Genomic DNA, 25,428 nt, shown 5'->3' with positions numbered 1-25,428 from the left:
TTCCAGAAATTGACGGATAATTGAATTGTGATCTTACTTTTATTGAAAGTAGGATAAAACAGTTTTATGTTTGTCTTCATACTCTTTATGTTTTTTTCATAGGGTCTGCCTGGCCCAGCTGGACCAGTAGGCCCTCCAGGACCCAGAGGAGATCCAGGTGATATGGTGAGTAGGTCACAGGCTGAATTTTAAGTGGTTCTGTTTGACTGGAGTTTGGCCAGTCGACTTCAGGGTCTTACACAACTCAGTCAGTCGTGACCTTCAACGGAAACATGTCAGCTGGATCCCAATGTCCTGCTGATGACACAGATTTTCACAGATGAAAATTGATTGTGTTCTGTGTGACTTGGTTTTGTAATCGTGTGTCAATTTACTGGATGTTTGTGTTTTTGTGGAGTACATTACAAAGCATTAACCGATGCCTAGAAAATTATTGATTTGTATTGTTTAATTTTGTTGTTTACCATTAGTTTGTGACCCTTAATAATAAGGTTATATCGAATTTTCATTGCTATCCATTTATTAAATTTAGCGTAGAAGTGTCAAAATATATAGGAACAGAACTTAGGACTTTAATTGGTCTCCTAAGGGCGAAATTGATTTGTTACTATGGCAAAAAAAAAGATAGTAATATTAAGAAAAAAACATATTGACATGTAATAACAATTACAATAACACAGAGTTGACCAGTGTTTATATGTTTGATTGCAATCAAAAATAAATATTTGCTGGTCTTTTATAGTATTTGGTGGCAAGATATGATAATGCAGCCTCAGTCTTTAAATGACTAAAAAAATACTTTTAGCAGATTTTTAATCTTGTTGTATATTTGCATTTACATTAAAAATATTATCAGTTATATACAAAAAAGCACAAATCTATATGTAGTCATTCTTCTTCTACTTTCCTGATCACATGATTTTACTTGATTCAAAATAAACTGTTTTTCAGGAGAAACGTTTAGTCCCATTTGCTTGTTTCCTCAAGAAACTAACAATTGCTGCACTCTTTCTTCTGTTGTAAGATCATTAATATACAATATTTTAAATGAACAGTCCAAGTAATTTTTTTTAAGTCAGAGCTGTTTTGGCTGATGGAACAAACAATCTGCCAAAGAGATTTTCTCTTTAACAAGTCTTGACTTAAATTCATTTGTTGGCCATGAACCAGAGATAAATGCAGAACTTGCCTCTTTCCGATTCACTGTATTTTGCATAATGTCTGATTGTTCCTGTCATTGTTTTGTCTGCCCTCGTGACCTTAATTTAGAAACAAAACCCCAAGCTGTGATCCTTCACCTTTTATTTGCCATGTCTTTTTAGGGTCCTCCAGGACGCCCTGGCCTTGCGGGAGTTGATGGGATCCCAGGTCCTCCAGGGACCTTGTTAATGATACCTGTAAGAACTTAGAGCACAATGCAACAAGCTCCAGGATTTGTACACTCTTTCTGAATAGTGTGGTGTTGGGGCATGCCCACAAGGGGGGGCTGTGTGGTTGAACTTTATTTACATTTTGGGAATCCTGCTTTGGGACCTAATTTTTTAGTTAATTTTTTTCATTGCATTTCCCCCTAGTTTAAGTATTCAGCAGGGGATTCACAGAACGGACCAGTGATGTCTCCCCAAGAAGCACAAGCACAAGCTATTCTGCAGCAGAGCAGGGTATGCTTCATAAAGACCTGCAGTACGCTGCAGCACATTTTACAGCACTGCTGAAGTAAAATTTCAAAAGAAAAACTCAAACCTAAATAATTCATAATAATTATTGTTTTTTTTTTCCTTTTGTTTTTTCTAAGCTGTCACTTAAGGGACCTCCAGGTCCACTGGGTCTTACAGGGCGACCTGGCCCATTGGTAAGATGCTCTCGACAGACCATCTTTACATCACAGCTTATGGATTTTTCTGACCTTTGTCTTAACTTGTTCTACATGTCTTAGACTCAAATTCCCAACTCTTCTTTGTTTCATCCCCTGCTCTGACTTGTACAATTACCACTATAAATCAGTTATAGTTGTTATTTTTTCTTCCTGTTATATGATTTGTCAGGTGAAAAATGTTCACATTTGCTTTGTAGGGTGTTCCAGGAACATCAGGGCTCAAAGGTGATAGAGGAAACGACGGTCCCCCTGTAAGACTATCAATTGTCAATGCAGTTTTTCTTGTCCCAATATGAATTTCTCTTTGCCCCGGCTTCCGTTTTCTCACCTTTTTGCCAATTGTTTTGCCAATTTTATGCTCCATTTAGGGACCTCGTGGGTTGCCAGGCACCCCTGGAATTCATGGAAAGCCAGGGAAGAGGGTGAGAAACCAAGCTGATAAATATTCTCCATATTGTAATAAAGCACGCTGGGTTTAATTCACTTTGAAGCAGAGCCATGTCCTAACTGGATTGGATATTCCATAGGGCCATGCAGGTGTGGATGGGGGCCGCGGAGCTCCCGGGGAAGCTGGCTCTAAAGTAAGCTGTTTGCGATATCATTAAACTGTACTGTGCATTAATGATCACATTTTAATTAGCTGTTTCAGAAATCTATTGACTTTGTTAGCAAGGAAGTATTTTTAGATTCTTAGATCATTTACTCCACTTGAATAATTTAATCTCCATGTGCAAATGTGAACCTTCTAAATTATTTTTGAAGTTGTTAGTAAAGAAGCATCTCAGTACATAACAGCTGCATGATAAGCTGATAAATAAATCACTCTCCTGACACTGGGTCTGACAGAACACAGTCTTTATCAGTCCAAGCAGCATTTTAGAAGACCTACAGCTAATCTGAAAGCTCCTTCTGCCTAACAGCGTCAGAGCAGGTGGGAGTCTGTGCCAGGGGAGACTTTCAGAACAATTCAGCTAATGCTTACAAATTACCATATGTGCATGTGTGTGAATCTCAGGTATTGATGCACTTGTTGGATTTTTACTCCCCAGGGTGACAGGGGATTTGATGGTCTGCCCGGTCTCCCAGGAGACAAGGGACACAGAGTGAGTTTGATTTAGTAATTTGACATTGTTGCTCTTTTCTATAGTCATAGACATAGTAACACGATAGGCATGAATTCTTTACATGTCACCTGGTAGATGCTTATTTGCATACTGTGATTCTGGTGATTAGTGGGATTTCTATTATAACATTAAACACTAAGAAGTATCTGTTCAATATGCCTCTACTAAGGAGAAGCTGTCCAAAAAAAAATCACTAAGCTTGTGACTAATGCTTTTATCTTGTAGGGGGGCAGCGGAAAGCCTGGTCCTGCAGGGCCTGCTGGAGAGCCAGGAGAGAAAGTGAGAGCTATTCTATTCTTGCTTTGCCACAAATAATCCCCTAAAACCACTTTTTTTTAATGGTCTATTATTCTATCCTGCTGCTTTAGAAAAGCGAAACCTTGTTATCTTCAATCAACAAGTTATATATGCAGTAAATGCAAACGTAAGGAATCACAGATGTGAGCAGATTTTAAAGTCCAACTGATCATCTGTTAATCTATTGCAAAAGCGTTCCCAGTGGTCTTTAAATTAGGATTACTCCAAATAAAAAAAACTGTTTTGGACATAGTTTCTTTAGAGCGGCAGTAGTTAATTAAAAACTCACTTCAACGGTCCGGCCCAAAATCATCCATCAGTTCACACCCCAACCTAACATTAGCGTGCAACAAAAATGGTGAGCAACATTGGAGCTACTCAGCTGGACAGTTTTGAGCCAGCACGGATGAGAAAAACAAAGACATTCATGGATCTATTTGTCTGCAAGTGAATGCCTTGGAATATAGCAGAGCAGGGAGCATGTGGTTGTAGCACCTACGTCACATCTGTAATCCTTTTCCAATGGGATTTTGGTCTACTGCTAGATTTATAATGATTTGAATAAAGAAATACTCAGAAATGCAACTTTGAGCTTAATTTTATTTAAATATGTTCTCCATCAGGAGAAAAGTACCATAAGAACATGCCATAAAAAAAACAAAAACACAATTTTCATTGGGGTGGGTTTTTATTGAAATACATCCATAAACTCATTATTTTTTCAATTTTGAAATGTTTGCTTGAGTTCCTTCCCTGAAAGGTTTAGCAAATCCATAAAAACTAACTATAGAACTGGAAATATTGAAGCAACTAGACCAGTAAACATGTTTTTAATGATACATTTTTTCAAATTGTGTAATTTAAAATGCATCAAATAAATGCTGTATGAAGAATCTGTGTTAAATCTGCTTATTTGTCATAAATTTTAGGGACCTCAAGGACCTCTGGGCCCAAGAGGGCAACCAGGGGAACCTGTGAGTATCCACCTTTATATCTTTACCATATATGATAATGTTTCTTATATAAATGAAGAAAAAACATCTGGTGTTACTTGGTGTAAAAAGAAACAGTATGTGATTTCCTCCACAAACCCAGTGGATTGTGGGTGATCGCTGCCCTGAAGTTAAATTTTTACCCTGGTCGTAAAGCAAAAAACAACACAAATGCATAATCTGCTCTCCTTACTGCTTGAGCAAACCTCTTAAAGAGATGCTTCCTCAGTGTTTTCTCTACTGTTAACAGAGAAAAGGTCACTAGGAAAAAATTCTGAACACTGAGCCTAGACTCAAATTGTGTCACTCAGATTCTGCTTATGGTTTCCAAAAGTTAGCCACACCGCCAAAGAGGCTGTCATTGTTTTTGTGTATCTGCTGTGAATGCTGGCTAATTGGTTATGACTCATTCTCTATCTTTCTCCCAGTGGGCGAGGTTAGGGCTCAACAGGGTTCTGTCCTCTGAATGGACCACTCAGTGCTTGAGGAAATGGAGTTGCCATAAACTATGTTGGGAAAAGTCTGTTAAGCCACACAGCTGCTGCAAAGGAGAGGTCTTATCTGTTTTGCTGAGACAGGGGAAGGGATAGGAAAAGTGAGACAGCGGGAGACAAACACAAGACAGAAATTTGGTTGGTAGTGAAGGAGATGAAATAGATGGAAGTGAGGAAAGAGAATGGTGGCGAGGTAAGAGATAAAATCCTGGCCTGAATGATTATATTTCCATATCAATCACTCCCCGGGAGATCACAGATGTGGCTTTGGAACAGGTGGCTTGGCCAGCCTACAAAGAGGGAAGCTGACAAAAACAGATCACACAAACAGGCTGGAGCGGTCGTCGTGGCAAGCACAGACAAAACAGACACATGAGTGAAAATGAAAATTGACTGTCTCTGTTCACAGTTGATTTTTTTTCCTTTCTTATATTTTTTCTCCATGTCTTAGTATTTCAAACCTATTCATTTTCCTACAGTACAGATAAACTGCTGACTATCCGCTTTCTTTTGTCTAAAGGGCCCTAGAGGTCTTGTTGGGCCAAAGGGTCCCCTCGGCCCACCTGGGCAACCGGTAAGTCAACGTTACTTTGATTGGAATATCAAAGCAGTTCAGCCTCTTTATCATCATAAAAGGATCTGCAGTGCATAGAATAATCAATACACCTTTGAGGATAAACTAGAAAGCCAATTAAATATGTCAATATCCCATCTATTGTTTAATCTGTTTCTAATATCGGTCAGGGAATACGAGGAATCGATGGAGTGCAAGGGTCAAAGGGCAACCTGGTAAGTGTTCTACTTTATTAATAAATGGTTATATATTATTAACTTCAAATTACAGAAATATGCTCAAAGGGATATTTTTTAATATTTTCTTTTGAGATATTTGTGAAGTGAAAGCATTTGATTTAAAGGACATACTGTTTTACATGTCAGGGTCCACCTGGAGAAATTGGGCCTCCGGGTCAACAAGGCAGTCCTGGAGTGCAGGTAAGGATCTTACAGAAGATCTTTTATTCATATGAAGCAGCTCATTACATAATCTGTGCATTTAATAAGATATGATATCCATTTTCCATTATACTGTTTTTCAACTTCATACAAAAAGAAAGAGAATGTATAGGAAGTATTTGGAATCTTTACACACTTGATTAATTATTTAGTTTAAATCTAGCAAATTTCTTACCCATAAACATACAGACATAAAAGCCAAGCAAGATCTAGGAAACTAGCTATCTTCCATCCTTTTGACATGAAATCTGATGCATTTTTTTGCCCAGGGCTTTCCTGGTGCTCAGGGTCCAATCGGATTGCCAGGAGAAAAGGTTGAGTATATGTGTTTTGTTTAATTTTATGTATGTGACCCTCTTCATCATCAGATTCTAGAAAGAATGGGAACATGTGGGAACATGCTGGGAACATGTTGAATATGTGTATACGCGTCTATTGCACTTTGCGGATATATTATTTAAATTAACTGTTTTAAAAAAATTTTTTATAGCAGCTATGGCTAAGTAAAATGTCTCAGCATGAATAAAATAGAGTCTGAGGCGTTAAAGCTAAAGATTTGGGCTTTTGACCCCCGTCATTAAAAACTCTGGCTTAGTAAGACAATGTGACCAAATCCTCATTGACCCATATTTGGGAAAGACAAAGCTGAACAGGAAATCAATGCTAGGCTAATACACTAAGATTCAGATACCAGAGGGTCCTAGTCTGGTGCTATCCTGTATAGACTTCATGTTTTATTCCATGGGGATAGTGGTATATTTTCTTTACACTGAGGATATTTCCTCTTTGTGTGTCATTTAGGGTCCACAGGGGAAACCAGGTATACTGGGACTGCCAGGCATTGATGGCCCTCCTGTAAGTAAGCGGTCAAACATGCATGTGCACTAAAAATATCATAATGTGGTGCTCATTAATAATGTAAGAATATGAAAGCCCTGATGCAAAAAACAAGTTTCAATGGTTTAATACTATACTAGCAATAAATCTTAGGGGTCAGATTTGTTATGCATTGCTGGTTCAAACCATTACAAAGACTGAATTTATGAAAAACAAAATTTAGTTTCACTTGTGAGACTTAATAAAGCCTAATTTGTGTCACTGCAGCCGTGTTTGCTCTCTATCCTTAAACATTAAACATTGAATTAGAACAGGTGTAGATGTGCAGTCTGATACTGGTTTGGTTTTTCAGGGCCACCCAGGAAGAGAGGGCCCCCCAGGAGAAAAAGGTTTACAAGTGAGTGTCTTTTCATCTGCAGTGTCACAATGTCATAGGCAAAATATAACTGCAGTCAAATATATGATCTTAAACTTTGAACAGTTCCATCACAGTTTGGCTTGACATTTGTACCATTTTGTTTCTAAAATGTCATCGTTTCCATAAAGTGTTTTCATGCAGAACCTCCTTAGAGACAATTTGGTTTTGTCCTACCATAAATGATTGGACTCTGTGAATGATTGCACTGGTCTTTGAAACCTAAAAAAGGCTTTTTTTTTTCTGTGTGCTGCATTCGTGTAGGGTTTACCAGGCTCACAGGGCCCTATCGGGTACCCAGGCACTCGTGGAGTCAAGGTGAGACATAAACGCATCACAATCTCGGACGTAATGTCCACTGAAACATTTATGTTCTCATTCTTTTTATTCTGCCAGTATGGCTACCTGTGATGGACAAGCTGTTTGAGTTGATAACTGACATGTGACAGGTGGGGGAAGAACAACCCGGTCCTCAAAGGGACTGCTACCAACAGAGTGGAGAGTATTTGACATGTAGGACAAATGGAGTCGAGCAGAGCTTTGTGTGTGTGGGGGAGTGCACAAGTCTGTTTTGATTGAGTAGGCTTTGACCAAGTGCTTACTCTTTGTTTTTTATGTTTGTGGTTCATGACCTAACATACTTGATCTCTTTTTTTGTCATTAGAATGAAATGAGTGTTATGGTCGAAAAAAAGCTTTACTATTGGTGGAAAGGAAGTCTTATACTTTGAAACCCTTTAAGAAATGCTGGTGTGTAACTGACAGTGTTCTTTTTTTGATCGACTCTTGTTATCAGACTTTTCTTCTGTATTTTCACAGGGAGCAGACGGAGTCAGGGGTATGAAAGGTAGTAAAGGAGAAAAGGTGAGAGAAGCAGATAGTCTCAGATAACTTGTCAAATTGAGATAATTGACTAGAATGATCCCTTTCAAATGATCCATTACAGTTTAAAAATAGCTGTCTAAAATGTGATTTTTTTCATTGCTTTACAGGGAGAAGATGGTTTCCCAGGGATAAAGGGTGACATGGGCATCAAAGGAGACAGGGTGATAATTCTGTCTGATCCTGAGCCTTTGTGTTATTATTTTACAGAAGATATCAAATTTTTGGTGAACCTTTAAACTGATTATTTACTGTAGGGCGACAATGGAGCTCCAGGTCCACGTGGAGAAGATGGACCTGAGGGTCCAAAGGGTCAAACAGGATCTTTGGGAGATCCAGGAGCTCCAGGAATAGCTGGAGAGAAGGTATTTCTCTGAGAATAATTGATGTCTACAACTGCAACACAAGACAATAACTAGTCTCTACAGCTGACAGCTAGGGTCGGCTCTATGTCATCTCTGTGTGATCAATTCTAAGGGTTATGCAATGTTTCAAAATGGCTTAAGCAATAAAACCCCACATTTGTGGCTATGTATTTTCCCATTTGGTGATTTTTGTGTGTGTTTGTGTGCAGGGTAAACTTGGAGTTCCTGGATTGCCAGGATATCCAGGAAGACAAGGCGCTAAGGTGATGCAACATTGTTTAGCTTCCAGTGTTGCTTTATGTGTCCACATGTTCTAAGATTTTTAGGCAGCAAGACGTGTATTTGTTTGCTGTTTGATTCAAAATAACAAATGATGGATGACCATGTTTAGAACGCTATTTTATTTATAGTTTAGTAGTGACATCAATTCATTACAAGCTGATGAATGGCGCATGTAGGGCTTTGGATTTGATTTACTTTAATTTGATACAGTGGGTAATTATAAGTTAATAAGACACGGGGGGAGGGGGGATGTGTGATAAATGGAGGGCTCAGGCTGATTAACCTCCACTTGTGTGTGCAGGGATCACTGGGTTTCCTGGGGGCACCCGGGGTCCTAGGAGAAAAGGGGCGAAGGGTGAGAACTATACTAACTTTAACTGTTCTAATTATGTTTTGAACTGAAAAAATAATGAAGCTGGTGATTCGTGACGAATTATTACTGTCTGCAATTTTAGGGTCCAGCTGGTCAGCCAGGTTCTGGGGGCCAAAGAGGTCCTAATGTAAGTATTGTAATCTTTCACTGAAAAATATGCTAAGCCCCTCTACGACAGTTAAACTTTGTAAACCTATCGTGAATCATATTAACAACATTTTAAGTCCTACTCTAAATAATTTATGTCTTTGTCAAATCCTTATGCGTTTTTCTAGGGAGCTCGGGGAGGAAGAGGTGCAAGGGGGCCGACTGGAAAGCCTGGTGAAAAGGTGAGCTCAGATGTGTGAACATATTGAACTTATTGAGCCCCTTCCCTATAAAGATATGCATCAACCGGATTGAAGCTGATTGTTTGACATGTCATTTTCCACAAAAGGTTTGTGTTCAGTGAGGGTTCTGCAGCTTACACTCTTAGCAACAATGGATTTCAGAAAACATGAAGTAGGGTGCTTGGAGAGCCGCCCATATGTTGAAGAGTCCTTGGGAAAGACACTGAACCCCACTTTGCTTCTGTGGTGCGGCATTCGGCAGCAGAGCCGCTGCCATCAGTGTGTGAATGTGAGTGTGTGAATGGGTGAATGTGACTATGAAACGCTTTGGGCCTTCGTGAAAGGCATTAAAGCACTATACAAGTATACATGATTTACCATTAACTATGTGGTTTTAACTGTTTTTCATTTGTGTTCTTCTTTGAACTCTTGACAGGGATCAGCTGGCCAAGATGGTCCTCCAGGATCTCCTGGAGAACAGGTATACTTTTGCTTAATTTTCAGTGCTTACAGTGAGTGAATTATATCATAAATGGAAAAGCTAAAGAGTATTTTGTAGTAATAAGTTGTTATTTAGACCAGCTATGTTTTATTTCCTAGGGTCCTCAAGGACCACAGGGAAGAAATGGTGAAACAGGACCCAAAGGGCCAAATGTGAGTGGGTCAAGTATATTTTCACTGATTTGCTATTGCTATTTCCTCGTTGTTCAGTTTATTTGCAGTGTTGCTTAAAAAAGTTTTTTTTCAGGGACCCCCAGGAAAAGATGGATTGCCGGGCCATCCAGGTCAAAGAGGAGAACCGGTGAGTCAAATTTAAAAGATCTTTTTATGTAACACAAAGATATTTCAAATGCAGGGTTTATGAGCTATTTGTCCTTAATATAGCTAAAGAAACTGCAATTATACAAGCATCTGTGTGTTCTGCCTATGATGTATTTCTTTGCTTAGGGCCACTAGACACACTTGTTTTTTTCTTCAGGGCTTTCAAGGCAAAAACGGACCACCAGGCCCCCCAGGAGTTGTTGGACCACAAGTAAGATGATCACCTTAGACATTTGTTTTTTATTTTTAGTGGAACATTTCCTTTTTTCAGCCTTCAAAAAAGAGATGGAGCTACTAGAAGTTATCAATTCAAGACAGTTTTCAGACATCACACAGCTAGATTTTTGGAACTAAAATCCTATTTGGAACTGGCTTACATTTTGACATCTCATCCATATAGCTCTAAGCCATTTTACAGACTGTCTGTTGCTGTTATATATTGTGTTTGTGTGTTGAGAATCATTGCTGTCCACAGGGAAAATCTGGTGAGATAGGGCCAACTGGAGACAGAGGGCATCCAGGTTCACCAGGACCACCAGGTGAGCAAGGTTTACCAGGAACTGCTGGAAAGGAGGGTGCCAAGGTGAGTATTGTTTCTTTGTATTGTTGGAACCAAGTTATCACTCCCTCTCAGTCATGGCTGAATGTCTTAAACTGTAGCAAAATCACATTACAATCTCTAAATAAAGAAGAAGGAAAGAAGGAAACTTCTTTCTGGTGCGTCTGTTGTTGCTCATAAAACACAATAACTAAGTGCCAGAAACTAGTTGTTGTGTTTTATGACTACTTAAGGGTCTTCTGTTAGGTTTTCAGCTACAAAACCTTTTATCTTAAAAATATGTTTGTGTAATGTGTGGGTTCAAGGGGGATCCAGGACCCCTAGGAGCCTCAGGAAAAAGTGGCCCTCCGGGACTCAAAGGCTTCAGAGGGACCAGAGGGACCCCTGGAGCAGTGGTAACGCATACTTTTAGATATCTGACATTCTGACTTTCTCTTTCTTCAAGTAAGAAACTTACTTGAAATATCTTGGTTAAAGTTCACATCTCCAAAGCTTTTATAAAAAATTTAACTCCCATGGTTTGTCTCTCCAGGGTCCTGCAGGTCTGAAGGGAGGGGAGGGTCTGCCTGGTGTTGCAGGAGCTGCTGTAAGTTTATTATATGAAACTAACCATGTACCCTACGCTGTCACAATGGTACATAGAATGCTACAACACACAAGGCACCAGCCTGTTTCCATAGTGATTCATGATCATGACCAGTACATTAAATAACGGAGTGATTCATGCCTTTTATTTCCAGGGGGCCACAGGAGAAAGAGGCCCTGCTGGTCCTGCTGGCGCTATTGGCCAGCCAGGACGGCCTGGCAGCGTGGGTCCTGCTGGGCCGATGGGAGAGAAAGGCGAGCCAGTAAGATCTGGAAATTTTCTAATTTTATTTCACAAGAAGCAATTCTTTAAAAAAAAAAAAGTCACTCCAAGTTTGCCATGTAAAAGAGATCAAAGAAGAGCTAAAGAAGATAACTCTAAAAAGATCGTGCTTGCTTCAAGGCAAGTTAAATAGTTGTAGCATTAATCAATGTGTCAAGCTGTTATATGAAGACAACAGCAATTGGCACGGACGCATTTGGAAGATCTGTACTGTTTTTGCATGTGCTCTTCAGGGAGAGAAAGGAACAACAGGGCTGGCTGGACGTGATGGGGAGCCAGGACCTGCAGGACTGCCAGGGATTGCAGGGCCTCAAGGGCCTCCTGGCGAGGATGGAGACAAGGTAGTCACATTGGATAGTAGGTGTAGGATGCAGCTCAGCTGTAAGACATTCACTCATAATTTTTGATCATAATTTTTCTCATTCGTCTGTGCAGGGAGAGACAGGAGGACCTGGCCAAAAGGGTAGCAAAGGAGACAAAGGAGAAGCTGTTAGTAAACACATTTGTGAACAGTTGCAACATAAACTCCTCATCTTGCATCAGATAATAATTGGTTAAAACGAGTTAATTCCCAAACAGGTAAAGTGTTGAAATTGTGCCTCCTAAGGTCAGTGTATTTAAACAAGGACCTTGTTTTTTAGGGGCCTTCTGGACCTGCTGGCATTCAAGGACCTGTGGGTCCACCGGGCCCATCCGTAAGAACAATGAATGAAAAATGATATTTTATACACATCATCTTGTGACCACTGTTATGTTTTTCGCAGCGTTGATTGTATGCAAATGTTTCAGGGTGCAGATGGAGAGCCAGGTCCTCGAGGGCAACAGGGTCTGAATGGACCAAAGGGAGATGAAGGACCACGGGGCTTTAAGGGGGCATCCGGTCCCTCAGGACTGCAGGTGTATATCACCAAGTTCCTCAATGAATAGCTTTACATTATCTTATATTTATCAATTAGTTCAAGTAATTGTGGCTTTTTGGTCCCTATGGTAAAGAATGAAGTCTGTAAGACAAAAGATTTCGGGACTTTATAAAACATATAATCATATTTCATATACTATGATTTTGTCGCCTCATCACTGTCTTTTTTTTTGCAGGGAATGCCAGGACCACCAGGGGAGAAAGGAGAAAGTGGACATGTTGGCTCAATGGTAAGCACTGCTTGCTAATCTCCACCCATAATCTATTCTATAGATTATGGGTATTTTAGTTAAGACTATTGCCCTTAACAGTTTTAGAAATAGGATCTATCAGAGTTATATTAAAATGTGAAAAATTGAAAAGTGAAAGTGCAAAAAATCAAAGTACTTAAATTCAAATGGGTTTGTAATAAACTGTTTACTGCCCCATGAATGCATGAGTAGAGCCGACTATAAATTAGCCTGCTGTTGTGTATTTTATCTGAGCTGTGGGCGTTTTCTTGGCGATAGGTGGTTAAAGAAAAGAAGCTGTAAACATAAATTAGTCTGCATAATTAAAAACAAAAAGAATGTGTACTTGCAGTACCGTGAGTATTAGGCACCTCTCATCTTCTGCAGTATTTATATCTTGTAAGTTCTTCTACATATGCATTGGCTTTGTGGTGGACTTGTAAATTTAAACTAGCACTGCTGTTAGTCAAGAAACTGAATTCTAAGTCAGATATGCTCTGTAAACTCTATGCTGTAGTCAATGCATGCCAGCCTATTAAACTTTGATCAGTCGACCAACTATTTACCTAATTAGCAACAGCTGTGCCTTTTATGCTGCTTTGTGTCAAACCTGTGAGCCAACTCTTTTCCTCTGCTGATAATCATTGACATTGACTCATTCAGCGTTAGTTTGTTCCCCTCAAGGTGGCAAAAATTGTTCTAATTTGTAAATATATTTTAAACATTTAGGCTTTGTGTTGTCACACGCTTATTCAAAAAAGCAGCTTTTTCTCTGAGAACACCTTCAAGAAATACAAACAACACTGACTGCAGTACAGCTTCTTGGAAATATTCATTAGCCCTGCATGTTAACCACTTCATCTTCAGTGTTACCGGCACAAGCAGCATTTGCAAAATATGGACGAGGGTTCCATCTCACATTCCATTTTGAGAGGAATAAATCTTTGCCCCCCCCAAAAGAAAAACATTGCATAAAGATTAACAGAGGTGTCAGACATGAATTCAGTGTGTCCTAAGTGATAATTTTTCAAACTTTACACTACGGTTAATTAATGCTTAGGAAATTCTCATGAGATTTTACAGCATTTTTGAAGGGTTAAGTCAAGCTAAAAACATTAAGTAAAACATAACTTACCTTTAGCTTTCTAACTCCGAGCAAACGACCATAGTAAATGATTACTTCAGACATTATTAAGGCTTTACATCTACATTAAATAACATGTTGTTGATATGACATAATGCAAAGGAACTGCATAGAAAAACACTTATTAATGCTTTGAACAGTTTCAGGAAAGGTTGAATAGTAAACTAGTGCTGTTATGCAATTCATTTGTTTGAGCGATTCATTAAACATGACCTGTAATTATTAATTTAATTAATGTTTTATCTAACCTAATAATTGCGGTGCAGAACCACATTTTGGGTATTTTCATTTAAATTCATGACATCGACGCACGAGGGGTTCAAAATACAACTAAAAGTGCCCTTTTATGAAGTTTTTCCTATTAAAACAGACTTCCAACCTTTACTTTTACAGCAGGAAGGGGGATTATTTTCAAGCTCGAACAGTTAGAAAAACAAAACAAGAAAAAACCATCAGATCAAGAGTGCTCTAATTTAGTAGGAAAAGTAGGAACACTTTTCTGAGCAATCCAAAAACATTTACCACTGACCTCTTATTAATGCCTGACATATTCTATTCCACAGTTTATAATCCCATGTGATCAGCCCTCTGCGTTAATTTATGACAACGGACACCTTGTCTGGGTTTATCCTACATAATAGAAAAAATTTGTGGTTTTAAGGCTTTGTTTTTAGTTAATTCGGTAAAAACTACAAAGTCACACATTTATGACATCTCAGCAGCTACGTACAAGGACCATGTCTATGACAGGGACAACAAGAGCAATATAAGATTATCACAGTCCAAATAAAATGTTCATGCAAGTTAACAGTTGAATCCTTGTTTTATATTTGAGAACACAACAATATTTATAGGTTAGAAATTATATTTACGTGATTAAAAAAAAAACCTGTAAAATGGCTAATTGCAATTAATGCAATAATTTGACACCTGTATAATAAACATTAGTTAACGGCTCACTAATGAATTAAATAATACACTTATTAATGCAAAGTAATAATAAAACTGCTATTATTGATTAGTTAATGCTTTATTAAACATGAACTAACAGTAATAGTGTTACCAAAATACATATTTATGCAAATATGTTAACACTGAGCCTAAAGCTATTTCTGTATCTTCCCCAAAACTTGCATTACAAAAGCATTTGACTTAGCATGCAATAAAAAGGAATCCACATGCAAGATTAGGTAACACTGACTTTGGCTCTGCTTCATAAAAAAGTGGACACTAACAAACTGAAATGATTTGGTAAATAGACCTATAAGAGCCACATCATAATGAGACTGATATACACTTGTAATGACTTTTGAAGGTCTAGTTAGTTCTAAGCGTCGTACCAAGGGTGGATTATATCTATGAATATCACTGATGCAAAAAAAAAGGTGAGTAAGGTGAACTATTTAAGTCTTAATGCTTTAATAATTTTCCCATGTTTTTATGTGTGATGGATATGTAATTAATACTAGGAATTTATATGGATTTAAGCTGAAGAACAGATGATTCAAAAAATGAATATGGCAGTTGTGTATGCAAGAGGAAAGAAAAGGATAAAAAGAAAAGCTGTGACAGAAATGAGACACTGGAGCAATGGAGTGGAAGGAAGAGGCGGGGCACTCATTGTGAGCAGGAAGATGGTGTGACAGCTGCTAATCAGATTAGCCTCAGCCTTGGCTGTCTAATGAGCATCCTCCTTTGTGACAGTCATCGCACAACGCTGTCAGCCATGAACAAACGCTCAACAAGATTCTCCAAAGCTCCCCTTCTCCACAGTCAGATTAGGGAGGGAATGCATTAAAAATGGAATCAAAACAAGTAGGAGAGAGAGGAGAGATGCTAAGAACTCAGTGGGAAAGTTTGATTCATGTGACAGTGTTGCAGATCACAGAGTTTTCCCTCTTTAACGCTTGAGTATCTCCTGCCTGAAGGATGCGCGTGTCTTCCAGTCCCATATAGTATTTCCCTGGGCAGGTAGCTGTTTCTCTTTTTCAGTGTCATTTTCTCAACACAAAACTTCCTCGAAGACTTCTGAATTATTCAGAGAACAACTTAACATCTACACAAAAAAAATTGAAGCTAAGCACTGTTGGGATTAATTGCTTGGCGTTATCTTGGGCTTCATTGACGAGTCAAATCACAAGTTATCCCTGGGTTTGCACATCACAGGCTAGAGGTTTCTTTTTAATAAGAGAGAATAAGAGAAAAGTGGTGGGAGGCTAAAACGAGAGAGTCACAGCCTGTATCATATTGAGGATAATGACCTGTCTGGACATCTTCATCATGTCAGTGTGATAATGTTCTTAGACACTGGGCCATTGCAACGGCAGTTCTGCATGGCTAACATCTAACTCTTACTTTACCAAAAAGCACTTGCAGTTCATTTTAGAGACTGTTTAAGAAAAAAAAATCCTTTCTTTTTTTTCAGGGACCTCCAGGACTGCACGGTCCACGAGGCCCCCAGGGACCCATTGGTGGAGAGGTAAACAAATGTTTTAGTCATATCTTTATATATATTCCTAATTTTAAAATTTGCTTATATAGCACATGCAATATATTTATTCACCATTGGGACCAAGAGAAATAAATTCAGGCATTACTTTAGCATTGTTTATACAAATAAGGGTAGTCATACTAATTTTTAGAACACAAACAGAAATGTAATGTTTTATTCAAAATATTAAAACAGAAAAAAAAAACATTTCAGCTAAGCATTACAGACAGCAATTTGTATCTTATTAAGTGGTTTTATAAATGCACCTACATGCTTCATTTCCTTTGGTAATGCAAAATCAGCACTGCCAGCATTACCATATATTCAGATTAGCCCTTCCCAAAGAACAATTATGTGTTATTTTACACAGTTTCAGTACCTAACATCTTTGATTCTGTTTTTAAATTGTTTAAATAAGATAAACCATGTATGCATATTAGCCTGTAGTTTAATTGTAGTTGTATTTTCTTTTAAAAATTATTTTAGACAGTTGTCAATGTGGATTGTGTTAGAGGTGGAGTTTTCTAATCCTTCCATACAATAACATTAGAATTTATTGTCTCAAACACTTGATTTTTTTTAGCATTTCTCCTATACCTCGCACAAAATGTGTCTCATTTTTATGCTTTAGTTTCACCTTAGATCTTCTCAAACCTGGAGTTATTAAACTGTTTTTGAATATTTTTTCATGTGTGAGAGTTATATTTGCGACAAAGAAAAATAGTTGAAGTATTGATACTATTATCCATGAGAGGTAGTTATATTTACCGCCGGTAATGCCCGTCACTCTGCAGCCTCTCATGTTGGCCAATTATTCAACAGGGAGCTGCAGAACACAGAGAACCACTCTATCGCTTCAAAGAGCAAGCATGGAAATAGAGCTGTGTGGAAATGGCAGAATCTATTAATGGATTTCGATTGGAATCCTGAAAAAATGAATATATTATGTGAGGTAACTCTTTAGAGGTTTAGCAGCAACAAGTCCTTGCTTTTTTAGCTCTCACGTATTACTACTTTACTTGATTAGATTAATTTTAAGATACAGGACATAAAACACTAGTGTGCATGCATGCATGTGTGAAATATGGAGAGGGGAAAACTGAACACCCATTAGCCAATGTTCAGTCAGGCTCTCATAAACACACACTCAGTCTTTCAGTTTCAGCCTCCTATGAGCAAAGCTGCTGACAAACAGAGAAAAATGCATAATTCTGTGGAATCTCATATTCAGATTTTCAAGTAAATATTTCAACTTGTCCTTGTTTCAGTTTGAGTTTTTCTTTTCCCTGCCATGACAGGGCCAATCTGGATTGCCGGGAGGAGTTGGTCAACCTGGACTTGTTGGAGAGAAGGTTAGCGCACTCCGGCTGCATGACATGTTTCTGTGCACATGCTGTGGGGATGTATGTAGACTGAAGCAGTGTTTGCATGTGCCGTGTTCTCTCAAACAAAATATTTCCTTCGAATCAGGGCGAAGACGGAGAAGCAGGAGACCCTGGGCCAGTCGGAGAGCCTGGGATTCCTGTGAGTCACATTGGCTTTATGTCTCTTGCTTGGGTAACTGCATACTTCAACAAAAAAGCTCACTCATGAATTTATGTATGCATGTTTTAGATGAAAACCTCACATGACCTGTTTTATTTAGACTACCAGTTGTGTTTAGCCTCAGAAAAAAGCACTACAAGACAAAAGGTGCAATAATAACAGTGATCACAATTGAGCTGAACTAAACTGATTTTTAATTACTGAGATCAGAATTAATCATATATATTGACAATCCCCAGAGTGGAAACTTCTGGTGACAATTAAGTTTGTGAATAAAAAAGCAGCAGGCTGCCCATAACAGGGTGCAGATAGGAAGCCTATATCTTTCTAGTTTTACACTTTTCCACTTTCAACAGCTTTATCTGTTAATGTTCCAGGGTGCCAAAGGCAATGTGGGCGAGAAAGGGGATGCTGGGGCCCCCGGTGCCGCTGGGCCTCCTGGACCCAGAGGAGTACCAGGGGAAGATGGTCCCAAAGGCAACCTTGTGAGCAGAGCAATTATATTTTCTTGTTCTCTTTTTTAATTTAAGTTGTGTTATTTTATGTTTTGAATCTTCTTCTCCCCGTTTTTTTCCTAGGGGCCTATTGGATTTCCTGGAGATTTGGGTCCACCTGGAGAACCAGGTGTAAATGTGAGGCCTCTACTAAAAATAAATAATTTTTTCAAACAATATTTTGCCTTACGTTGTTTTCTCTTTTTCTTTATTTAGGGAGCTGATGGTGCACCTGGTCCAAAAGGAGACAATGGAGAACCAGGCAAAGCGGTGAGCAGGACATTCACAAATTGTAGTAACTTTTTGTCCCTGCATACTGTATATTGACAATTCCACTGGACACACAAAATCTGACAGTCAGAATGGCAGCAATCCAACACCTGTTGTCTGGAAAAGGACAAATACCGTTGTTTGTTTGTGTGTTTATAGGGACCCACAGGAGCTTCAGGTGAACCTGGTCCACCTGGACCTCCTGGTCGGAGAGTAAGATTCATTTATAAATGATACAAATGTCTAAATTAATATTTGTATGTGTTTGTAACCGTGTTTTGTGTTGCTAATAGCTTATTTCATTTTAAATAGGGTCATGTTGGAGCTGCAGGAAAAGAGGGGAAGCAGGGCATGAAAGGAGCCAAAGTAATAAAAATAAAATTCTGATCTAAAAGACAATTAAGTCGTTGATCTGTTTTATTCCAAATGTCTAAAACTATATCGCTGATCCTCCACTCTGAAGGGTGCAACAGGAAATCTGGGTCCAATGGGAAAACCGGGACCAGTAGGACCCCAAGGTCAGCCAGGGAGACCTGGTCCAGAAGGACTCAGAGGCATCCCTGGTCCTGCGGTTAGAATGAAAAAGCCGGAATGGCAAAACATTTGAACTTTTCACCAAAGTAAATGTTCACATTGTCCTGATATCATGCTCATACGGTTATATTTTAGGGTGAACATGGGTTGAATGGCCCACCAGGACAAATTGGACCACCTGGACCAATAGTAAGACCATTCTTGGAATTGAGTAACAATTTGACAGTTTAAAGCTTTTTTACTCTAAGAAAAGGTCAATACAGTGACTAAATCAAACAAAGTACTGTGTGACTAACAAATGACACCATCAACAGGGACCACCGGGACTTCCAGGATTTAAAGGAGATCCTGGACGTGTAGGAGACAAAGTGAGTGTTTTGAGAGCTTTAACACCAATCCACAGTAAGAATCAAGGTTAGCCTGAATCCTCCATATGCAGGGCCATGGAGGATTGATTGGCCTAATTGGGCCCCCAGGTGAACCTGGTGAAAAAGGAGACAGAGGCCTTCCAGGAATCCAGGGCTTACAAGGACCTAAAGGAGATGAGGTATATATGTGGAGTCTGTATGACCCTGCGCTTTTTCAATGAAATCTTTAGGTTTATCATCCTGCTGTGACTGTGATCATACTTAGGGTATGGCTGGATCACATGGTCCTACTGGCCCACCAGGACTACCTGGATTCTCTGTAAGTAGTCTAGTAATAACACCATGCTACATTTGCCCATTTTGCCCCTCCCTTTGTTCAGTCTTCTACTCATAGAAACAAAGCACAACTTAAGAGGCTGTTTAATCTAAAAGAAAATACATTGCAAACAGTAATGTCCTGCATGATGAAGACTCACACCATTTCTTAGCAGTTTTTCTGTTTTTACTTGTGTAATTAGATCATTTTCTAACAGTTGATGGCAGTAATACTGTTGATTGTGTTCTAATGCCTGTATAATATTCATGCCCCTCTCAGGGTGCAGCTGGAGAGAAAGGATCAAAAGGAGAGCCAGTGAGTAATCTGTCTTCTTTATGCATGGCCATTCCTTTGTTCATACCTTTATTTTTTGGAAAGCAGCATGCTCAAAACATATGTTGAGGACAAATGAGAAAGTATGCCTGTTAGCTTTTTTATGTTTACCTTTTAATCATAATACAAATGTTTTTTTTAACATGTTTTTGAAGATAAAGGCGTCTGGTACAACCACAACCGAGCTTAGCTTGAGTGTAAATTTTCTGTTTGTCCTTATGTGATCTAATAGGATTTGGTCTTAGTAGGTTTTATGCTATAAAAACATAATTGAAAGCCAGTGCCATGAAAATAGAGGCAAAATTGGATAATCCTGTAAGCAGAAAGGCTATTACGCATTTGTCAGGATAAAGTCAGTTTAGTTTGAATCCAGCTCCGGTAGGATTAAATGTCCACAACTGTTTGTTCGGTTCTTCAGGGTGTCATAGGTTCCATAGGAGATCCAGGCCCTGCTGGACCCCCTGGACCTCCAGTGAGTACCTGTCATGATCCATTAAGTGGTTTTATCAGAGCCACTTTTGTCTTCCAATCTCTTTGACTGCTTTTTGTCTGTGCGACCCCCAGGGGCTTCCTGCAACTATGATTGAGCCACTTCCGTTTAGGGAGGGTAGGCGAAAGAGACGAAGGCAGGCAAGAAGAGCAGCATCAGCCAAAGAAAACAATGTGGATTTGCACAAAGAAGGGCCACTGCAGAGAGAACAGCCTCTGGAAGACGCTGAAGGAATGGAGGAAGTCTTTGCCACCTTGTCTTCTATGAAGAATGAAGTGGAGTTGATGAGAAGGCCTATTGGAACCTTTGAGAGTCCTGCCCGGACATGCAAAGAGCTTCTGATGGTCCAGCCTAATTTCAAAGATGGTTAGAAAGTTACTAAAGCAGATACATTGCTTGTGCTCCTTTTAGTGCTTTCCATTTTTTCTGTTTTCCCTTTTTGTTTCTTGATTGTAATATGAACAATTGGCATTTTAGGAGACTACTGGATAGATCCTAACCAGGGCTGTCACAAAGACTCCCTCAGGGTTTTTTGTAACTTCACAGCAGGGGGAGAGACCTGTCTTTATCCTGACAAAAGGACTGAAACGGTGAGCTTCCAATCCCTTGCTGTCAGCCTTAACTGGACTGTTAGTTCATTTGAATCATCCGTTTCTCATCTGTACATCTAGGTGAAACTAGCATCATGGAATAAAGAGAAACCTGGGAGCTGGTACAGCCAATACAGAAGAGGCAAGCAGGTAGAAAAAAACAAATGAATCAAATCTTACCATTCTGTGATAAATTTAGCAGCCTCAAAATGCCTAGCAATCTTCTTTTCAGACTTCAGAAACACCACAATATACAGGCATAAGAGTGTTTGCATCTCTCTGAATGAATAAGAACATTTGAACTCATTCATAAATCTGTTCACAGTATAGTTTGATAATAACTTTATATAAGATGTGAAATTAAGCAGTTTTTTTGACAAAGTTATTCACTCAAACTTGTTGTCCTGTCGACACACATTTGAGTAAATCATATAATCCTATTACTCTTTATGGATGTTTTATGGCCAATGTTTATATAATCTGGGATCTTTGATTGACTCCATCTTTTTTTCTGAACGGGCTCGGCTAGTTTTCTTTTCTGCCTCCATCTAAAAAATGTGACAATTATTTCTATTCTTCAAAAGATACTTTTTACCATTTATTTCTTAAAAAATACAACCTTGCTCCCACAAAAAACCCATCAAGCTTTTTAGTTTATTACAACTAAAAATCAATTACTAAACTAAAGCAAAAATCAGGCCAAAATTCTGAGAAATTTTTAAATTTGTTGTTTTTTTAGTGATAAAAAGCAGCTACATCTTTTCATTCTGTGCCATGTTTGCTCACTAATGCCTTTTGCTTGTACATCATTCAGTTTTCCTACAGTGACAGAGATGGAAACCCTGTGCATGTAGTTCAGCTGACCTTCTTGAAGCTACTAAGTGCTACAGCCAAGCAGACTTTCACCTATAACTGTCAGAACTCAGCGGGCTGGTTTGACAGCACCTCCAGCTCCTACCAGCATGCCCTCCGCTTGAGAGCCAGCAATGATGAGGAGCTGACACAGGCCAAAAGCCCCTTTATCACAGTGGTACACGACGGATGCCAGGTCAGTAGAGGCAAACGTTTTGAGGCAAACGTAAAATTAAAACAGTAAAAAAAAAAAAAAATAGTGTGTGTTTTTTAAGGTAATCAGATTTTGACGATGAGTTGAATTTTCCTTCCAGTTCCGCAGGAGTCAGGAAAGAACCGTTTTGGAGATCGCTGCTCCCTCAGCGGAGTTGCTCCCTATAATAGATGTGGCTCCAGAGGACTTTGGCAAGAACAGCCAAAAGTTTGGATTCCAGGTTGGACATGTATGCTTCAACGGTTAACTTTAAGGCAGCTACAAGCACACGAGGAGACCTTTACAGGAAGTTCTAAGTGAAAGAAACAGGACTTTAACCGCTTCTACCGCAATATTTATTATGTTGTGTTCCTGTATGTGGTGGGTTTGTGGTTTATTATTTAAGACTCTTCGGGAGCTGTTAAAAAATAGATTTGGATTTCTAGCAGTTAGAGGAATAGAAAAGGGAGAAGATATGCAAGCAATGGGAACAAAGCACCTTTACCAAAGGGAATTATTGCAGTTAGATAGATCAATGTGTTGCTGTTATATTATCCCACGTTCCAAGTCAGCTATAATTTCCAGTCAAGACTTTTAAGGACTACGCCACTTGATGATGACTGGTGGATGTGTTCAATAACTGTCACCACTGTTTTAATGTAAAGAAGTACTTTGCAGATTGTGAACTGAATACTTTGTACCTTATCTTTTTGGAATATTGAAACAAAGTCAATCATAATCATACTCATTTGCATGCTTGAATCTCTCCCTGACAACAATTGCATAGCAGCTGTGACTAGTCTGGCATGTTAATACCACACATGCACTGCGATTCATGTGTGGAAGAATGGTAAATTGTCCTTTTTTTACCCTTCAACTGCAGTTTTCCCTGTGAATTGACTTGCTTGGTATTCATTAGGTGTATCTAGTTATTGAGTCCAACACTTACTTGAAAGTATCTGGTGGCTTCCTTTATTGGACTGCTTTGCTCCACATGCTTTGATAAAAAGCTTTTTGAGTCCTCCATGTTTCCTCAGGCCGCAGAGCAGTTAGTTTCTGTTCAGCAGTTGCTCTTACTTTCTAGGACTTACTGCAACAAGCAGAGGTTTATGGTGCATCAAGGTAAATTAAAAGTGTACACAGTTATTACATCTCTTGAGAGCATTTTATTATTGCAGAATTTCTTCTTTGGTTTCCTGTTTTATGTTAATTTGTTTTTACAAACCCAAATTGAAACAGTTCCAACTCTGGAGTGATTTACTTTCCATTTGATTTAAAGGTTATTCTGTTCTTTTCTTTTTTTTGCTTTTTGTTTTTACATGTGTATTCTTTTACTAGTGGGATTACCAGACTAGGGAGAAAGAGGGGGAGAGAATATTGCTCTTTCAGCAGCATCAAATACCCCCAGAGGCTGGAGACTTGTTACCTGGTTTCTTCTTTTTTGTACACCTTCTGGCTGATCGTGCTCTTTTCACATAGCCTAATAAAGGACGGTTAACAATGGTTACTGGCAGCATGACGTATTGCTTTAAATTGAAAACCCTGCCTTAAGCCAATTTAAGATTTTACTGTGTGAAAGATTTGCAAATGTAAACTTGTATATCTCTCTAAACCAGAATTTGTCAGAAAAACAGATCCAATAAGCAAGTTTTTAGAAATATCCCAGGTAAACTAAGATCATGTTATCTGCCATAAAAATCCTGGATTTGCTAAATGGATCCAGCTGTTTGTAAAATGACCCTTTTACGCCTGACTTTCCCCTTCATGCAAGTTTCGTTTTTTGGTGCTCTAACTACCTCCTCTAAGACAAAAGAAGATGTTTACTGTGTGTATCTCTGCTCTATAGGTCTATGTGTCATAGTTGTTTTATAGCATTTATGCAACACAGCGTATGTCTCCCCATCTGCCCTCTCATCAATCACCCCTCTTGTGTATAGTGTTTGTTAATCTAAGTTTACATTCTGTACAGTTATATTAAGGACTTTGTAAACAATATCCTGTTTTTTCTGAATGAAAAAAAAAAACAACAAAAACAACTGTGAGTTCATGTGCAAATAAAAACCCACTAGAAATAGTTATTGTCTTTTTTCTTCCCCCAAATTGTCACGGCAGCTTAGCATAAAGTATATGACGGCATGTTATGTTGAGTCACAGTGTAATAGACTCTTCATTACCACCTAGCTCTGCAGCATTCACTCAGCAAGCATGCAATCAGAAAGCCCACACAATCGATGTAATCAACTCTGGTTGGCTCCATAGTTCATTTATTTCAATTAGCTTAGTTTCAGCTCACAAGAGGGAAGGCAAGGAGGAGACAGTTGTGAGGATGGACAGGCTGATGAACAGCGAGAACAAAGACAAGTAATTTTCAGAAGAATGCTGATGGACAGCACGCGGACACAAACACACACAGATTCACACAGTACGCTCTGGTGTACACATCGTACTGCCAGGCGCTCATCCCCTTTGGGAGCCGTTGCTCAAGGTTAGTAACAATGGCAGAATAAAGGTTACTATGCTTTTGTTCTCCTCTTTTCTCCTCTTCTACTCAATTGAATTTTAACCACACTAAGCTCTTGACTAGGAAAGGTCATCTGTTTCCACCATCGGAGAATAATGATAGCAGAGGAACAAAGTGACTGTCTTTTTGGTATTTCCACAGCAATCTGCCCTTTTCCCTCGTCGACAGGCACATAGTGAATTCCCTAAGTCGATTTGTTGTCTTTTATGGACACTGCTGCATACAACCACTTCCCCTGAAAGCTAAAAACTTTGTGCCATTTTTGTCCATTCATCAAATTTTAAAAAATCTTTAAAACTTTATAGTTGAAATTACACTCTGGAATCAGCTGGGATTCAGACTTTTCACTATAAGGGGAAATAGTCTTCCTTAAACAGCTGATCTGGGTCTCCAGCACCGCAAAAGCCTTTGGGAATCCCAGGATATTGTTCTTTCATGTTTGGGAACTAACATTTTATGTTAATGAATATAAAGTTTTTAAGCACATAACAGCAAAGCATAAAACTGCATGAATGAAAATTCTGATATCAGCAAGTCTGAAAGTCACAAAAAACAAAAAATGTAAATTTTAATGTTGAACTGCTTCACCCAGTTTTTAATCCTGTAGACA

The 25,428-nt window shown here is 38.9% G+C and overlaps 1 protein-coding gene across 3 annotated transcripts in view; it reads left to right on the top strand.

Moving 5' to 3' along the window:
* The window catches only part of LOC101162214 (collagen alpha-1(XI) chain), a 42,908-nt gene extending 18,537 nt beyond the window's left edge, over positions 1-24,371 (top strand). For all 3 annotated transcript variants that reach the window (XM_011478058.3, XM_011478059.3, XM_020705219.2), the window contains 57 exons: positions 103-165; positions 1,323-1,397; positions 1,575-1,661; positions 1,796-1,852; positions 2,074-2,127; positions 2,245-2,298; positions 2,404-2,457; positions 2,926-2,979; positions 3,226-3,279; positions 4,227-4,271; positions 5,304-5,357; positions 5,528-5,572; positions 5,723-5,776; positions 6,067-6,111; positions 6,599-6,652; positions 6,987-7,031; positions 7,314-7,367; positions 7,868-7,912; positions 8,041-8,094; positions 8,188-8,295; positions 8,505-8,558; positions 8,879-8,932; positions 9,033-9,077; positions 9,226-9,279; positions 9,716-9,760; positions 9,880-9,933; positions 10,028-10,081; positions 10,259-10,312; positions 10,577-10,684; positions 10,966-11,055; positions 11,193-11,246; positions 11,401-11,508; positions 11,762-11,869; positions 11,964-12,017; positions 12,170-12,223; positions 12,318-12,425; positions 12,624-12,677; positions 16,247-16,300; positions 17,611-17,664; positions 17,783-17,836; positions 18,235-18,342; positions 18,436-18,489; positions 18,568-18,621; positions 18,781-18,834; positions 18,934-18,987; positions 19,085-19,192; positions 19,291-19,344; positions 19,470-19,523; positions 19,595-19,702; positions 19,789-19,842; positions 20,119-20,154; positions 20,591-20,644; positions 20,737-21,028; positions 21,140-21,252; positions 21,334-21,402; positions 22,067-22,300; positions 22,419-24,371. In XM_011478058.3, coding sequence (XP_011476360.1) covers positions 103-165; positions 1,323-1,397; positions 1,575-1,661; positions 1,796-1,852; positions 2,074-2,127; positions 2,245-2,298; positions 2,404-2,457; positions 2,926-2,979; positions 3,226-3,279; positions 4,227-4,271; positions 5,304-5,357; positions 5,528-5,572; positions 5,723-5,776; positions 6,067-6,111; positions 6,599-6,652; positions 6,987-7,031; positions 7,314-7,367; positions 7,868-7,912; positions 8,041-8,094; positions 8,188-8,295; positions 8,505-8,558; positions 8,879-8,932; positions 9,033-9,077; positions 9,226-9,279; positions 9,716-9,760; positions 9,880-9,933; positions 10,028-10,081; positions 10,259-10,312; positions 10,577-10,684; positions 10,966-11,055; positions 11,193-11,246; positions 11,401-11,508; positions 11,762-11,869; positions 11,964-12,017; positions 12,170-12,223; positions 12,318-12,425; positions 12,624-12,677; positions 16,247-16,300; positions 17,611-17,664; positions 17,783-17,836; positions 18,235-18,342; positions 18,436-18,489; positions 18,568-18,621; positions 18,781-18,834; positions 18,934-18,987; positions 19,085-19,192; positions 19,291-19,344; positions 19,470-19,523; positions 19,595-19,702; positions 19,789-19,842; positions 20,119-20,154; positions 20,591-20,644; positions 20,737-21,028; positions 21,140-21,252; positions 21,334-21,402; positions 22,067-22,300; positions 22,419-22,565 — 4,116 coding nt within the window. In that variant the 3' untranslated portion in view covers positions 22,566-24,371. The remainder of the gene's footprint in view (positions 1-102; positions 166-1,322; positions 1,398-1,574; positions 1,662-1,795; positions 1,853-2,073; positions 2,128-2,244; positions 2,299-2,403; positions 2,458-2,925; positions 2,980-3,225; positions 3,280-4,226; positions 4,272-5,303; positions 5,358-5,527; positions 5,573-5,722; positions 5,777-6,066; positions 6,112-6,598; positions 6,653-6,986; positions 7,032-7,313; positions 7,368-7,867; positions 7,913-8,040; positions 8,095-8,187; positions 8,296-8,504; positions 8,559-8,878; positions 8,933-9,032; positions 9,078-9,225; positions 9,280-9,715; positions 9,761-9,879; positions 9,934-10,027; positions 10,082-10,258; positions 10,313-10,576; positions 10,685-10,965; positions 11,056-11,192; positions 11,247-11,400; positions 11,509-11,761; positions 11,870-11,963; positions 12,018-12,169; positions 12,224-12,317; positions 12,426-12,623; positions 12,678-16,246; positions 16,301-17,610; positions 17,665-17,782; positions 17,837-18,234; positions 18,343-18,435; positions 18,490-18,567; positions 18,622-18,780; positions 18,835-18,933; positions 18,988-19,084; positions 19,193-19,290; positions 19,345-19,469; positions 19,524-19,594; positions 19,703-19,788; positions 19,843-20,118; positions 20,155-20,590; positions 20,645-20,736; positions 21,029-21,139; positions 21,253-21,333; positions 21,403-22,066; positions 22,301-22,418) is intronic.
* Positions 24,372-25,428: the final 1,057 nt, after the last annotated feature.

Source organism: Oryzias latipes, chromosome 8 (assembly GCF_002234675.1).
Source record: "Oryzias latipes chromosome 8, ASM223467v1".
NCBI lineage: Eukaryota > Metazoa > Chordata > Actinopteri > Beloniformes > Adrianichthyidae > Oryzias > Oryzias latipes.
This window is presented reverse-complemented; position numbering and strand designations above follow the sequence as displayed.